General features: G+C 46.5%; 3 protein-coding genes across 3 annotated transcripts; all 3 read left to right on the forward strand.

Annotated features, from left to right (window-relative positions):
* Nucleotides 1-68: 68 nt before the first annotated feature.
* ercc5 (excision repair cross-complementation group 5) lies at nucleotides 69-6480 on the forward strand. The gene is made up of 15 exons (XM_076155322.1): nucleotides 69-357; nucleotides 518-693; nucleotides 777-892; nucleotides 1060-1161; nucleotides 1278-1338; nucleotides 1510-1653; nucleotides 1806-2016; nucleotides 2177-3139; nucleotides 3217-3509; nucleotides 3607-3726; nucleotides 4362-4575; nucleotides 4792-4936; nucleotides 5154-5354; nucleotides 5435-5519; nucleotides 5654-6480. The coding sequence occupies exons 1-15, from the start codon at nucleotides 270-272 to the stop codon at nucleotides 6293-6295; spliced, it is 3561 nt and encodes a 1186-aa protein (XP_076011437.1). The 5' UTR covers nucleotides 69-269; the 3' UTR covers nucleotides 6296-6480.
* Nucleotides 6481-6960: 480 nt separating this feature from the next.
* mettl21e (methyltransferase like 21e) lies at nucleotides 6961-9617 on the forward strand. The gene is made up of 5 exons (XM_076155328.1): nucleotides 6961-7243; nucleotides 8160-8320; nucleotides 8402-8519; nucleotides 8605-8702; nucleotides 8850-9617. Exons 1-5 carry the CDS (start codon nucleotides 7216-7218, stop codon nucleotides 9177-9179), a joined length of 735 nt encoding a protein of 244 aa, XP_076011443.1. The 5' UTR covers nucleotides 6961-7215; the 3' UTR covers nucleotides 9180-9617.
* A 2555-nt stretch (nucleotides 9618-12172) lies between these two features.
* mettl21ca (methyltransferase 21C, AARS1 lysine a) lies at nucleotides 12173-14797 on the forward strand. The gene is made up of 8 exons (XM_076155844.1): nucleotides 12173-12278; nucleotides 12365-12525; nucleotides 12643-12760; nucleotides 12888-13312; nucleotides 13436-13496; nucleotides 13810-13970; nucleotides 14063-14180; nucleotides 14391-14797. The coding sequence occupies exons 1-8, from the start codon at nucleotides 12173-12175 to the stop codon at nucleotides 14795-14797; spliced, it is 1557 nt and encodes a 518-aa protein (XP_076011959.1).
* Nucleotides 14798-15174: the final 377 nt, after the last annotated feature.

The following is a 15174-nucleotide window of genomic DNA, read 5'->3' on the forward strand; positions in this document are numbered from 1 at the left end:
TAACACCGAAATAACCCCTCTATTACCATGGCGGAACCTTTCAGCGTAGTCTCTGTGTCCCTGTACGGACAGTTATTCTGTGACATCCACTTTTTAAAGCTCCACAAATGTTGTTTATTGTTTTCCGCTTTCCTGGTTTTGCACGTTGATCGGGGGGGAAAGGCCAATGTGGCAAATACAATGAACTAAATGAATTAATTATCGCGTTTTTTATTTGTTGCCTTTGATGATAATAGTATCGGATCAGTTTTGATAGTTTGATAGTGATCATGGGAGTGCACGGACTGTGGAGGCTGCTGGAGAGCTCAGGGAAGCCCGTCAACCCAGAGACTCTGGAGGGCAAAGTCCTAGCTGTGGGTATCCTTCCTCTCTCTCTCTCTCTTTCTTTCTCTCTCTCTCTCTCCCCCCCCCACCCCCCCCCCCCCCCCCCCCCCCCCCTCACCTTTCTTCTTTTCATGCATCCCATAATGTCTCCTGTCAACACATACTCGCAAAAACCTTAACCACGAGCTTCCAGACATCAGTATATGGCTGAACCAGGCAGTGAAGGGGGTGAGGGATCGCCATGGGAACAGTGTCCAAAACGCCCACCTCCTCACTCTCTTCCACCGCGTCTGTAAGCTGCTGTTCTTTCGCATAAGGCCGGTCTTCGTGTTTGATGGGGACGCGCCGCTGCTGAAGAAGCAGACTCTGGTAAATCCATGTTTCCACTGTAACAGATTAACCAACAAGGTCCACAGGCGTCAGACGTTGCTTTGGTTGTGGTTCTCCTGCAGGCTTTGAGAAGGCAGAGGAAAGAGGATTTAAGCCGTGAGTCTAAACAGACCAATGAAAAACTCCTCAAGACGTTTCTGAAGAGACAAGCTATCAAAGCTGCACTAGGAGACCGCAGGTAAGGGACCAGGGTAACACAGAGATGAAGAAGTGTGGTCTTCAGAGATTCAGAGGTTAGATCCTGTAACTCCTGAACTGACCCACCATTGGATTGCTACCATTTGCATCCTTTTAGAGTTACTGTGCTCTCACACATTGTCCCCCCTCCTGTCTTCTCTGTCACAGTCAGGATCCTCTGCCCAGCCTCTCCAGTGTGAGAAGGGATGAGGTGGACGACATGTATGTTCTGCCGGCCTTGCCCCCGGCAGAGGAGAAGGACAAAAACAGGTCAGAGGCTCAAAAATCGCTCAATCGCTCAACAATCTTTTATGGGATGGATTGTTGTTTACAGCGCCGCTGTGCTGTTTGTTTTGGGTTCAACGTTTCTTCTTGCCCCCCTACAGTTCGGAGGAAGAGGAAGAAAGAGAGCAGGAGGAAACGATGGACAATTATCACATGTACCAGGTAACATAATGAGCTGGTCAAGGATTATAGTAAAGAAAAGAGATTTAAGTGTGTGATAGTGATATAATAACATTTATTATGTACAAATGTCTTCCAAAAGCAAAAATGGTCATTGCCCAAATATTGTCACATCATTATTTTGTTTATAAAAGTTGACTTTTGCCGTGTCAGGGTGAATTGCACGGCAACCCAAACACAGTGGACATCAACTCGGAGCATTTTTCCAGCCTGCCTCCTGAAATGAAACACGAGATCCTTAAAGACATGAAAGAATTCTCCAAAAGACGCCGCACCATGTACCACAAACCTCCAGAGGTATGGCACTCACACACACACATACACACACACACACACACACACACACACACGCACACACACACACACACACACACACACACACACACACACACACACACATACACACACACACACTTCCATCGTTTACGCTCTGTGGCTTCCTCCCTCAGCAATCAGGAGACTTCTCTCAGTACCAGTTGGCTGGTTTGCTGCAGAGGAACAAGCTGAACCAGCGTCTGGAGGGTGTGGAGCGAGAGATGAGCCAGCGCAGTGCCGGCTGCGCTCCAGATCTTCACCAGCAGGATGGAGACCAGCAGAGTCACAGCGTCGAGTCACGGAGACTCATGTCCGAAGACTATTCCCACTATATCCTTATTAAAGGTGAGGTCAGGTTGATTACGGATCGCTTATTGATTATTTTGAAACCCATGACTAGAAGGTTAGAAGGAATTGTACATTGATTTCCGACTTGCACTCAGTAGACAGGATTTCCTTTTATTTAGAAATATATAAAGATGGAAATTGTGCTTTTGCCACACAGGATCCAAGAAGAGTGAGACTAAGAGTGAGACGGCAGTGAAAAGCCAACCTGCAGCTGCTCCCTGGTCTGGAGGCCCCCTGTCAGGCAGCAGGACACGAGGGGCGGACAGACCTGAGCCCCTGTGGCGTCCAGTCAGTGAGGAAGAGGAAGCAGGCGGTCCGTCTTATATCTCCAGACCGTCTCTCTACTCTCAGAAAGACACGTCACCCCCCTCGCCTCGCACGCTCAGAGCCATCCAGGCCGCCATGAGTGACATTTCTGAGGAGGAGGAGGAGGAGGAGGAGGTTCATGATAAGAGGGGTGGCGACATGTCTCCGCGCACCCTGCTGGCCATTCAACAAGCTCTGATGGAGGACGACTACGACGGCCCAGCTGGAAGTGGCTCGCAGGCGCACCTTCAACATCTGGTGCCACAGGTGGTGATTAGCTCAGAGGAAGAGAAAGAAGCTGACGACGAGCCAAAGATCACCCATTCTCTCACCAGCGATCATCCCAAAGTCCAGGGGAACATTGGAGGCCAAAGTCACGTGAGAGATAATTTGCTTGTGAGTAGTTCTGAAGATGAGATAGAGGAGGTGATAGAGCAGAGAAATACAGCGCCTCACTCTGCCACGCTGCTTCAACCTCAGGACACAGAGAGAGGAGAGACGACAGAGACACGGAGTAGAAGACAAGACGGGACCGAAAGACGGGACGATTCTGAGAGAAGGGAAGCAGAGCGCAGACCGACCACAGAGAAGCTGGATCATGAGGAAGATCAGCATCAGGAGGCCGTTGTGCCCGATCAAAAGACACAATCCATCCATAGCCCTGCTCGGATACACGGAACAACTCCAAGCACAGAGCACAAAACTGAAATGAGTCCTTTAATGCCTGAGCAGAAGAGCGAAGAGTCCATTGAAATCCTAGAGGAGAGGAATGGAGACGTGAAGGAGGACAGCAGCAAGGAGAGCGAATCAGAGGGTAAAGATCTGTCTCATAGTCATACATGTTAACAAGTAGATCAACCACAATGCCTTAAACATAGTGTGTCTTTCCAGAGAGCTTCATCGAGGTGTCAGGAGACGAATTTGAAGAGGAGGACGCAAGCAACTCACACACCGCCACAGGAAGAGGAGCTCCAGGTGAGATGTATGCAGAGGGGACGAAGAGGGAAGATGAGGACGCAGCAGCAGTAGGGGGAGGAGAGGAGAGCCCGGACGCTGCTTTGAAATCGGAGGAAGAAGAGGACAAGAGCGGACAGAATGAAGAGGAAGAGGAACAGGAGGAGGAGGAGACAGAGACAGATTCTAGACCAGCTGCTGCTCCCAACGAGTGGGAAGACATTGATGTTGTAAGTATTTTGATTGTACAGTGATACAAAAACAAATCAAACTGTCTCTCACTCCATCCTGCGTCCTGTGTTACTAATCTGTGTCTTTGTGCTGCAGGATGAGCTGGAGGCCTTGGAGAGCGACTTGCAGGCGCAGCAGAGCAGCCTGAGAGAGCAGAAGCAGCAGCAGGAGCGCATGGCAACCACGGTCACCGGGCAGATGTATCTGGAGAGCCAGGTCAGTTGAGGCCTCGCACAAATTGGAATGTCAATTGGAACGTGAATATCCCTCCGCACACACACATTGCCAGCAGCAGCACACACATATAGTCAGTGTGTGAGCTCCTATGCAAATGAACACGGTCACACACGGTCACACACACACACACACACTGGCTGTCACTGCTGACACACGATGATCCCGAGCAGGTGTGATGGTCTCTGCCAAACATTCCTAGGCCCAGGATTTGTCTCCCTATGTTTATATATATGTTTTTATACGTGCCTATAAATGTGTGTCATGTCAGCTCACTCACACTCTGAACTGTCACCGCCTGTCATTGTTTCCCCCTTCATAAAATCGTCCCTCTATAAATCAAGCTGCCACCTCCAGGCCCGCGTGGATAATGAGCTGCTAAGTCTGAAGCTATTTCTCACATAGCTTCAGATAATCCCCGATGCAAACCAGGACAAGTGGTATTTATTGACACGAATATCATTAAAATCTTAATTGTGTCAAGAGGCCTTAGAGGCAACATGAGGACATTTGGAACCAGAGAGAGACGCACTTACAGAGAGATTATGATCAATAACAACCCAAGATGACATCAGGTATGTGCCTGATGTAATTTAACGTCTCATCCTTCCTCCCAGGAGCTGCTGCGGCTCTTCGGCGTGCCTTTCCTGGTGGCTCCCACGGAGGCCGAGGCCCAGTGCGCGGCGTTGGACCGCGCCGACCAGACGCACGGCACCATCACGGACGACTCTGACGTTTGGCTGTTTGGAGGGCGACACGTCTACAAGAACTTCTTCAGCCAGAACAAATTTGTGGAACACTACCAGTACAGCGACCTGCAGAACCAGCTGGGTCAGTGCCACTCACAGCACGTCTTCTGGCTCAGATTTGTAGTGTTAGGATATTCTATCAGAGTGTAAACTGCACACACGAGGGATGGTGAGAAGGCTAATGATGATGAAGGGCAATGGGCTGTCAGCATCTCAGCAGGAGCTTTTTTATGTTCACACGTCGGTAGCCTCATTCCTTCCTCGTCTCCTTTTCCTCCTCCTCTCCTCCCTCCATCAGGTCTGGACAGGACTAAGATGGTAAACCTGGCGTACCTGCTGGGCAGCGACTACACCGAGGGCGTGCCGGGGGTCGGCTACGTGACCGGCATGGAGGTGCTGAATGAGTTTCCCGGGCCGGGATTGGAGCCGCTCACGCAGTTCAGGTGTGTGTGTGTGTGTGTGTGTGTGTGTGTGTGTGTGTGTGTGTGTGTGTGTGTGTGTGTGTGTGTGTGTGTGTGTGTGTGTGTGTGTGTGTGTGTGTGTGTGTGTGTGTGTGTGTGTGTGTGTGTGTGTTCAAATCTATGCTCAATCTCCCACTTTTATCTTCTGATTCTTTATTTCAGAGGCCGATCAGTGTTTTCTTTCTTCCCCTCTCTACAGTAAATGGTGGTCAGAGGCTCAGGAACATAAGCGGCTGGTGTCCGACCCGCGGGACTCTAAGGTGAAGAAGAAACTGAGGAGCCTTCAACTGCAGCCGGGGTTCCCAAACCCGGCGGTGGCTCAGGCCTACATGCATCCCTCTGTGGACGAGTCGGACAGCTCCCTCAGCTGGGGTCGCCCACAGCTCGACCTCATCAAAGAATATCCTTTGATCTGTGTGTGCACGATTGTGTGTGTGTGTGGATAAGTTCACCAGTGTGCGTTTCCTTAGCCTGACTTACATTCTGTCTGAGTCGCTTCGGTTGGAGCAGTCGGAAAACAGACGAGACTCTTCAGCCGGTGATCAAGCAGCTCAACAGCCAGCAGGTGACAGAAACTGTGATAACAAAGATGGTGATAATCAAGCATGATTTTACCGCAGTTATTCTGGCGGCCATATTTGTCTCTGTTGCCTTAACGTGAACGCTTTTTGTTTTTGTTCTGCTGCTGTTTCGGTGCAGACTCAGCTGAGGATCGACTCGTTCTTCCGTATGGAGCAACAGGAGAAGCAGGCGATACGCAGCCAGAGACTGAGGCGCGCTGTCATCTGCATGAAAAGAAAGGAGAGAGAAGGAGGAGAAGAGGAGGACTGGGATGGCAGCGAGGAAGAGGATGAAGTCATTTCTCCTATTAAATCTAAGAAAGGGAAGGCAACGAGTCAGAGCCAGAGTCAGAGGAGCGGAGGGGAGGGACAGGGAGACGGGGCGGGAGGAGGGTTTCTGGGGTCAGAGTTGATTTTCAAATCTCCTGTTACACCTCTGAAGGATGTCGGCCGTGCCAGTCAGCGGCGGGAACCCCCCTCAGCACGTCCCCAGGTCACCCCGCAACCTAAATCTCAACCTCAACCTCAACATAAACCTCAACATAAACCTCAACCTCAACCTCAACCTCAACTTCAACCTGAACCTGCACTGCACAGGAGGAGGAGCAGCAGCAGCAGCAGTTCTGATGGGGACGGCGACAACACCGGTGACGTTGCTATGGTTACAGCTCGGTCCGTGTTCGAAGGCAACCGCCGAGGCCGTGGCACGAAACAAACAAGAGGGAGAGGAAGAGGAAGGGGAAAGAAAGTGCAAGGAAAGAAGTGTGGAGTGAAGCTTTAATGCTTCGTGACCTCAGTGAATCAAATCATGTCCGTGAAATGAAATGTGAACGTGTGAAGAAAAACCATGGCATTAATGTGTAACACTGATGAGTTGAGCTGATGAATTGCTTTTTCTGTTTTAAGAATATATTTGTGACTGAAAAAGCTTGTTACATGCTTAGGATTGTTTAGAAAGACGACATTTGGCATTAAAAAAAGGCATTTGGCATTAAAAAAGATCTTTTTTCAGCCAAGACTATTTATTATTTGACACACACACACACACACACACACACACACACACACACACACACACATTGATGTTTGTTTTAAGGTGATGACCCCACAGCTGATGTGAGTGTAAACACTGAGACTAAATTAGTTGCAGGTCCTCAGTGCAGCTCATCCCTTAAGCTAGCTTAAGGACAAATGTCATCGCCTTCTGTGACTTCATCAAAAACACACTCGCACTCTCAAACTGCACCCACATCACAAACATGTTTCTGGATAAATACCTGCACTCTCCACTGAAGTGTTTGATCTTACTCCTGATTATTAACAACATTATTGTCTTCATTCATACAATGCTCCTCCTTCTCCTCCTCCTCCTCCTCCTCCTGTCTCTGGCCATAGATCAACACTTGCAGCTGCTGCCGTCAGTCAGTTTTACTGCATGGCACAGCGGCTTAAGCATGATTCAACAGTGCTAAAAATGAGGTCTCGGGTGGAGTGCTTGGACAAGAAGTAAGGAAAGACTGTGTTTGTGAGCCTGGAAGGGTGAAACTTTAAACCATAGAAGTGGAGGCCATGCAGTAGGTGACGTGAGAGTTCTGGATTCAGATTGACCCAAATCCAAAGGAACTCAAAACAGGCTGCCAAAGAGATTCCGTTCTAGACATTGCTGCCTCAGGACTCCTTCAGGCGTGACCCTGCAAGATCATGGAGGACTCTGACACAGCTAAAGAAGGTAAACGCACCACAACAGACTTTGTGTAGATTTTGTAAAATGTCAGTGGGTCTCTTGGTCACAACTTTAAAGCAAATGTAAACTTCCTCTGTAGGTTTGCTCAATATGTACGTTCAAGATCTATGACAGCAATGAAATGTTTAACTCTTGCAAACAGCTGCGCTCGTATGTGTTGATAAAGGGGATAACAGCCATATGTATGCACATTGTGTCCACATACAAGGGCTGAAAACGGAGCACTGCCTCACCTCATTATCTCCACTGTTGCTCAATGGGCTCCTCTGACCTTCTCTCTAAACCAGGGTTACATAACTGAGGCTGTTAGTCAGAGGCACTACTCAGCACACTGAGTTTATGTTATGAACCCAACCGGATCAGAGAGGTATTATGAGCCCAAATGAGATGAATTCACAGAGCGTATAGCATATTAAATAGTACCTGTAATGTTATATAAAGAGAAAACAAAGTCACTCACAGTGTTTGATTCGTTTTCAGGGGATTTACACTTTCAGCATCTACAAAACAACAGACAGTGATCAACTCAATACCATAGCCCTGCAGTAGATACCAGATAAGAGAAACTCTTAATAGCTGTTTTTTATTTGGACTGTCAGCTGTGTTCTTTCAACAGTTTTGAGAATCGTTTTATAAAATATCCTGCATGCTGTGGATTTAAACAGAACTATTGATCCTCTTAGCTGGAGCACTTTAGACTGGAGATACCGTCATTTTTATCTAATAAGATTCTGATTCTCATATGATGCTCTGAAGATCATACCATCATTTTTTTTTCAACTGTACATCCCCAAATCCATGGTTATTGGGTAATTGGGTTACAGATCTATTTGATTATCATGGGCTATTACAATCCAGGCTTATTGTTGTTATTGCACCATTGCATTGTGTGTGCTCACAGCAGGTCCTGCTGTTGATGCAGATCTGGCCAAAGACATCATGGCTCGACAGTTCCACCCCTCTCTGTTCCGCTCTGAAGCCTGGGTGGGATACAACTTTGCCGACCTGGAGATCCACATCAAGGAGTCCACAGACCTCTACGGCGCTGTGCTCTGGCCTTCGGTACGTACACACTCACATATGGAGAAACTTTTCATTATCAATAATGAGCCGAACTAAAGCTACTCTAATGTCTTCCCACAGGCTTTGGTGTTGTGTCAGTTCTTGGACACCCACCGCAACGAATACAGCCTGACAGACAAAAACATCATTGAACTGGGAGCTGGAACTGGGCTTGTAACCATTGTCTCCAGTCTGTTAGGTACTGATGTTTTGGTTTCTTCCATAATCTCCTTTCACGTCTCTGATGCTGTTTGTAATTCTACAACTGCCCCGCCTCTCTGCAGGTGCTAAGGTGACCTCCACTGATCTACCAGATTTACTGGGCAACCTTCAATACAACGTCAGCCGCAACACAAAGGGGCACTGCAAGTACATTCCGGTGGTAGGTTTTTGTATTTGATTCCGTAATATTGATGTCAAAACTGAAGACTCGTGATATCGAATCAGAGGGCTTAAAACATGGTGTGTGAGCAAATGAACCTTTGGAAATAAGGGGCCTAAATAATAGTAATAAATGTAATGTTTCCAGGTGACAGAGTTGACCTGGGGTCAGGAGCTGGAGCAGCGGTTCCCACGTGCCATACATAGTTTCGACTACATCCTGGCAGCCGATGTGGTGTACTCCCATCCGTACCTGGAGGAGCTTCTAGACACCTTCGATCATTTATGCCAGGACAACACACAGATCCTTTGGGCTATGCGCTTCCGCCTGGATCCAGAGAACAGCTTTGTGGAACGTTTCCGTAAACGTTTCAACTTGGAGCTGCTGTACAATCTGCCCAGTCTGAGCATCAAACTGTATCGAGGCTGGAGGAAGGACCAGCGGACTGCGTCTCACTCAGGAGAAGCTGCTGCCTAAACTATTGACTAGTCAAATCACTCTGTATATAATTTTTCTAGGTTTGTTGTGAGATATGTTTTTACACAGATCATTTGAAATATTTACTGGTCTTATGAGACACAGACTCATTTTCTACCATTTCTAAAGTGGTTTGTCTCATTCTGTGGTCTTCCTACCTCACCGAGTGAAGGACTCAATGTGAACTCGCTGTCTTATGGTCTGCACATGGAACGTTTGTCATTCTGGGTGTGCAAAAGAAGGTCCAATCAATACAATGATCTAATGCAAAGATGTATAAATCCCATACTTAACTCATTTTGTCCTCTGTGTGATGTTCTTAGGATGGTATTGATATTGGTCACATGTTCTCATTTGCTGGGTGAGAGCTGATAGAGGGTGCATGAACAACATATCAACAATCAACAAGAAACATCCAAAACTGTGATTTTCCTGTTAATTGAATAAAATCAACGCTGCTGAAAAGTGAATGATTTGGACAGATTCTTATTTTTTGGTGTTGAACGTCTTTTGCAGTCAAACTTCTGCTCACACACACGTATCTCACCATATCAGGCAGTGCGTGCACACAAATATCTTCTTTGAGTAATTTGTTGGAGACTCACAAGTTGGTTTGGTCGATTACGGCCACTTGATATCGGTGTTGCCTCAAAATTTAGTATCTTATTTATGATAGCAGCATGTTTTCAGACTTATTTGGTGCCTGGTTGGTCTCTATCATTCGGCCCTGGTGCTTGATATGTGGTACTTGGCTGCAGGATGACAGTGAAGGGGGGGATAGATGAGGAATGAGGAGGTCATCTGGCTTGGAAAGAGTAAAGCAGCGCCCATCAGTGTCAAGACAAACAAATACCAGACAGCCCACAAGCACTATTGGACTTATAGAGGCATCGTTAAACTTCATATCTCTCTCAACACTTCGACCTCATTACCAACAACCCCTTTGTGAGGGACAGATTGAGATGCTGCAGTATTGTCTGTCATGAAGAGAAATGAGGCCAAATAAGGCCACAGATATGGGTGATGACCTCACCCTCGTGGGCTTCCCTGTAAAAGGTACTGGGTGGGTTTCATGTGTCGGTACCAGAATGGACTCAGCATGCTGGGATAGTCGGTTGGTGTTTGCTAAAGGCTGATCAAAAGTAACTCAGGGAGGTCCTAATGAGCTTTATGTTTCATGCTCTTCTTTTCTGGGGTTGGACCTGCGTGACTGCGTGCCAGGTGGCTGAATGCCATTCGGCTCCTGTAACCTCCCATGACATGTCATACCTCTCAAGACTGCTAAAGCAATTTAGGCTAATTCAGGAAAGTGGGGGCCACAGCACGGGCAAGGTGTCATTTTAAAATAGGCCGGACCTCTGGCATGATGAGACCTCCACGCTGCATAACTTCCATCTTTACCAGATAAACACCAAACAGACACATGTTTACACAAATATAACTGGATTTTGTCAGGTTCATATTCAGAATCGTTTGACAAAACCATGCATCATTCTCATCATCTACACTCTAACACATTCTCTGGACAACCGAGTGAAAAAGATGAAATCTATCTGCTCTGATATGAAGACACTCTTCAAATCGTAAAAACTAGACAGTTATATGATAGAAATGAAGAACAGCTTTTTGAACTCCCTCATATTATATCTAATATTGGATTACTGAGAGTGGAAGCTTCTGGAAAGTGTCAGCAGAAACGTCCACAATACTGAAGGCAAAGATCCATCTCGCTCCCTCTCTCCCTGAGCCTGCCAGGCTTTTGTCTGTGTGTGTGTGTGTGTGTGTGAATGTATGTGCACTCCACACTCTATCTTGCATTCTTGCTTGTGTCGATTTCTCATAGATCGCCCTCTAAAAATAGTGTGTGCCCCTGTGGTGGTGATGTTTGGTGGGTGGGTGGGTGTGTCCAGAGGGATGCTAAGTCTCTATAACCTGAATGTCAGTGGCCTCAAGATGCAGACAGATCGTTGCTCAGCTCAAACTCTGGGAAATAAAGCTGCTGCAGGTAGGTCCAGGGTCACAGGTAGGCTGATAGAAGAATAGAATAGATAGAATAGAATAGAACCGATAGAATGTGTGTGTGAGAGAAAGAGAGAGAGAGTGAGAGACTGAGCAGATGTGTTGGATCTTTACAGACTTGTTTACTTCTCTGCAGGAGAGTTATCGGGTAAATGTTGGTACAACTACAGACAAAATTTGACTTTGAGAAAAGATGAAGCAAGAGAGGATAAATCTACTGGACAGTGGGGCACAGAAAGCATGAGACTAGGAGTGGAAATGCTTCTCTCTTCTTTTTGCATTATTTTTGAATTTAATACAAATTGGAGGAAGGTCCATGACAGCCAAAAGTCATTGCTCTTATTTGGTCTTCAAGTAGTTCTTGCAAAGCTTTGAGGTATATTTTGGGTCATTATCCTTTGTCAGGGTGGAGCAGATTCAGCGCAGGTGTCAGACCCCAGAAAGGGCAAAACATGGCCCCATTTATGCTTTATGTCTCAGTCTGATGCTGGGGTCAGTTTTGGTCTGACTAATTGTGCTTCGGATTCAACGGATCCAGTTTCAGTGAAGCTGACATTTGATCTGTGACCTAGAAATAGTGCCGATAATTTGAAACTCTGTTTTATTTTTATTTCAAAATCCAAACAAATTTTATGTATTCCCAGGTTTACATGAAAAAAATCCCAGGTTTCCAATGTGGTATCAGACTTTTGGACCCCACTGTATATTAACAATTATTATGCAAATAAGAATGCTTTATATTATATTTTTTTTAAATAATCCTAATGGTAAACACAACATAAATATTTTGGTATATTTATGACACAAATTTATTAGACAAGAGAAACACTAAAAGAAAGAAATATCAATCAAATAGAGTTCCATTAAAACATCAAATATTATTATTATGATTTAAAGGTCATTAAACTGAAAATCTATCAGTGTTTTACTTCATGATATCCGATCATCTGTTTTTCCAGTGATATACAGACTATATGGCTACTTTGTCCACACACTTTGTGGGGGAAACCAGAGAGGAAAGGGAAGGAGAGGAAGAGGAGGGGGTGGATGAGAATGAGGAGGTCACATGTGACAGAAAAGGTAATGTGAAGCCTCGGATGAGACCAGAGGATTAATCGATAGAGCAGAGATCACATGTTCATATGTGTGATTTGTGTCTCATTCAGATGACTCACACAGTAATGAATCAGCTGTGCAGCATAAACAAAGACCAGCCTGGGCTCCCTGTTTCTACATGAAGGCCGATAAGGAGGTGCACTATTATGCAGGCCAGGAGATCGTCATCGAGGAGTCCATTGACTCTTATGGAGGCAACATATGGCCAGCGGTGAGCAGCACTGTCAGGGGACAATTCAGAGTTTTGCAGAACAGCCTATCAATGCATAGAACAATGAATGCCAGTGATTGGTGATGTTGACTGATAAGGCGTCTCTATTGCCCTCAGGCTCTGTCTCTCTGTCACTACCTGGACACTCATCGTGAACAGTTGAATCTCATGGACAAAGCTGTTCTGGAGATTGGAGCAGGAACTGGCCTTCTATCAGTTGTAGCTGCGTTACTTGGTACGTATACATGCAGCACCCCAGAATCGTGGCAAACCACAAGTCTGGCGGCAGAGGCGCATATCTGAGATTATGTTGCTCTGACAAAGGAGGTCAGACTATTAATGTTCCTGACTGTGATCCTCAGGCGCATGGGTGACAGCCACAGACCTTCCAAATATGCTGAGCACCTTGAGAGTCAACCTATCCAGGAACACCAGAGGGCGGTGCAGACACACGCCCCAAGTTGCAGCTCTGTCCTGGGATCACGAACTGGAACAAACCTATCCTACATCGATCTATCATTATGACTACGTGCTGGCAGCTGATGTGGTCTACCATCACGACTTCCTGGATGAGCTCCTGGCCACCATGAAACATTTCTGCCGGCCAGGGACGACTCTAGTCTGGGCCAACAAGGTCCGGTTTGGGTCGGATCTGTCTTTCACAGAGAACTTTAAAAAGGCTTTTGACACACGCTTACTGGTTGAAGATGCGGAGATGAAGATCTTCATGGCAACGTGCAGAGAGGCAGAAGAAGAAGATGATGTGGCTGTGGGCATCCAGGATCAGGTCAGAAAGACAGAGGAAGAAGAGGGAGAGAGGAGGAGGAATGAAGGACACAGAGGAGAAGAAGAGGAAAGAAAGAAAGAAGATAATGATGCTGATGAAAATGAGGATGATGAAACAGTGAAGGATGAAAGTGATAACAAAGACTCAAGCTGTAGCACCACAGACACAGAGGAAGATGATGCAGGTGAGTCGTCCTAATGTGTGAACAATCACACTTGCTGAAACACAAGTATCTGCTGCCGTCGTCTGTGTTGGCCAATCAGAATGCAGCAGGCTTTTTGGGAGGGATACAGTGCCTACAATGGCCTGTTGTCAGGCAGCGTGCATAGCAGTGCTGCAGCATGGGAGAGCAGAAGAGGATCAATACATTTCTTGCACATTAAAGATGCAAATGTTTCAAAATAGACACTTAAACCAGGCACAATCAAATGTGTGATTCATTTGTCTCAGCTGTCTCATATCAGCTGACCTAATGACCCTTGACCCTCTTTTCACAGGAAAAGAACAGAGCCAACAGACGGCTCAGCAGCAGAAGAAAAGCCCAGCCTGGACTCCCACCACCTTTTACAGAAACGATCGAGATATTTACCATTATGTGGGACATGACATCTGTATTTATGAGTCTATAGACTACTATGGAGCAGTGATGTGGCCAGCAGTGAGTAGATCGCAGCAAAGCATTCAAATGGTAACACATTGATGAAGGTCAGGCAGTGTTTCACCGTGGGCTGCATGCTTTCACTGCTGCAGGCGCTGGCTCTGTGCTCCTACCTGGAAAACAACAGGGAGCTGATGGACCTGCAGGGGAAGAAGGTGCTGGAGCTCGGAGCAGGGACCGGTCTGGTTACCATCGTGGCCAGTCTACTGGGTGAGCAAACACTCAAAGCCAAAACTGCAAATGACAATGTGACAATCATAGACAGCAAAGTCCATCAAACAGGAAATCCATGACACACATAACTCATTTGACTGGATATACAAATAGCATATGCTTTTTACAATATGACCACAATACAGATGGTCCTTTATTGTTCTTATGGAGGTGGTGATGACTCAGGCCTTGTTCCTTTATCCTCAGGAGCTTCAGTTACAGCTACAGACTTACCTGATATCCAAGGTAACCTGAGGGCTAATGTGATGAGGAACACCAGGGGGCAATGCAGGCACACTCCCCAGGTAGATGTTCTTTCTTGGGGTTACGACGTGGAGGACTCCCACCCCAAAAAGCTCTTTCATTATGACTTTGTGCTGGCAGCAGATGTGGTCTACCAACACGACTTCCTGTCTGAGCTTCTGGCCACCATGAAGCATTTCTGTCAACCGGGAACAACTTTGATCTGGGCCAACAAGGTCCGCTTGGAGAGTGATCTCGCTTTCACTAAAAACTTTGAGAAGGCCTTTCATACATCTCTGCTGTTTGAAGACGGAGATATGAAGATCTTTCAGGCACTGTGCCGAGAGAGGGAACCTGTCTCACAACGCTGACAGTACGGTGGGGGTCTCATGTTATGGAAATTCAACCCCAGCACTACATCAGACTGTCTGAGCCTATAGAGGAACATTTTTCACCCCATGTGATCCACCTCTGATCCCAAATTTAGCATGGAAATAGGTCAGATCTGTGCTGCATGGCTGTGCTGCTTGTTTTACAATTTTAGACCTAAGAAGATGTCTCTATCTCCCTTTGTCATTATTTTTAAATTGTGTAAAATCATAATCCTTTACTTTTTGTAAATGTGTTTTGAAAAATGAAACATGTTGTGTTTGCATGCAAGCTGATCAGAATTGTGATGTAAACCAAAACCTAAACATGGAGACCTCAGATGTAGTTTGACTGTAGTCTTGTCATTTTGGCCGACACC

This window comes from Genypterus blacodes, unplaced genomic scaffold, assembly GCF_046128005.1.
Source record: "Genypterus blacodes isolate CSIRO-AG114 ecotype Tasmania unplaced genomic scaffold, CSIRO-AGI_Gbla_v1 ptg000067l_1, whole genome shotgun sequence".
NCBI classification, from domain to species: Eukaryota; Metazoa; Chordata; class Actinopteri; order Ophidiiformes; family Ophidiidae; genus Genypterus; species Genypterus blacodes.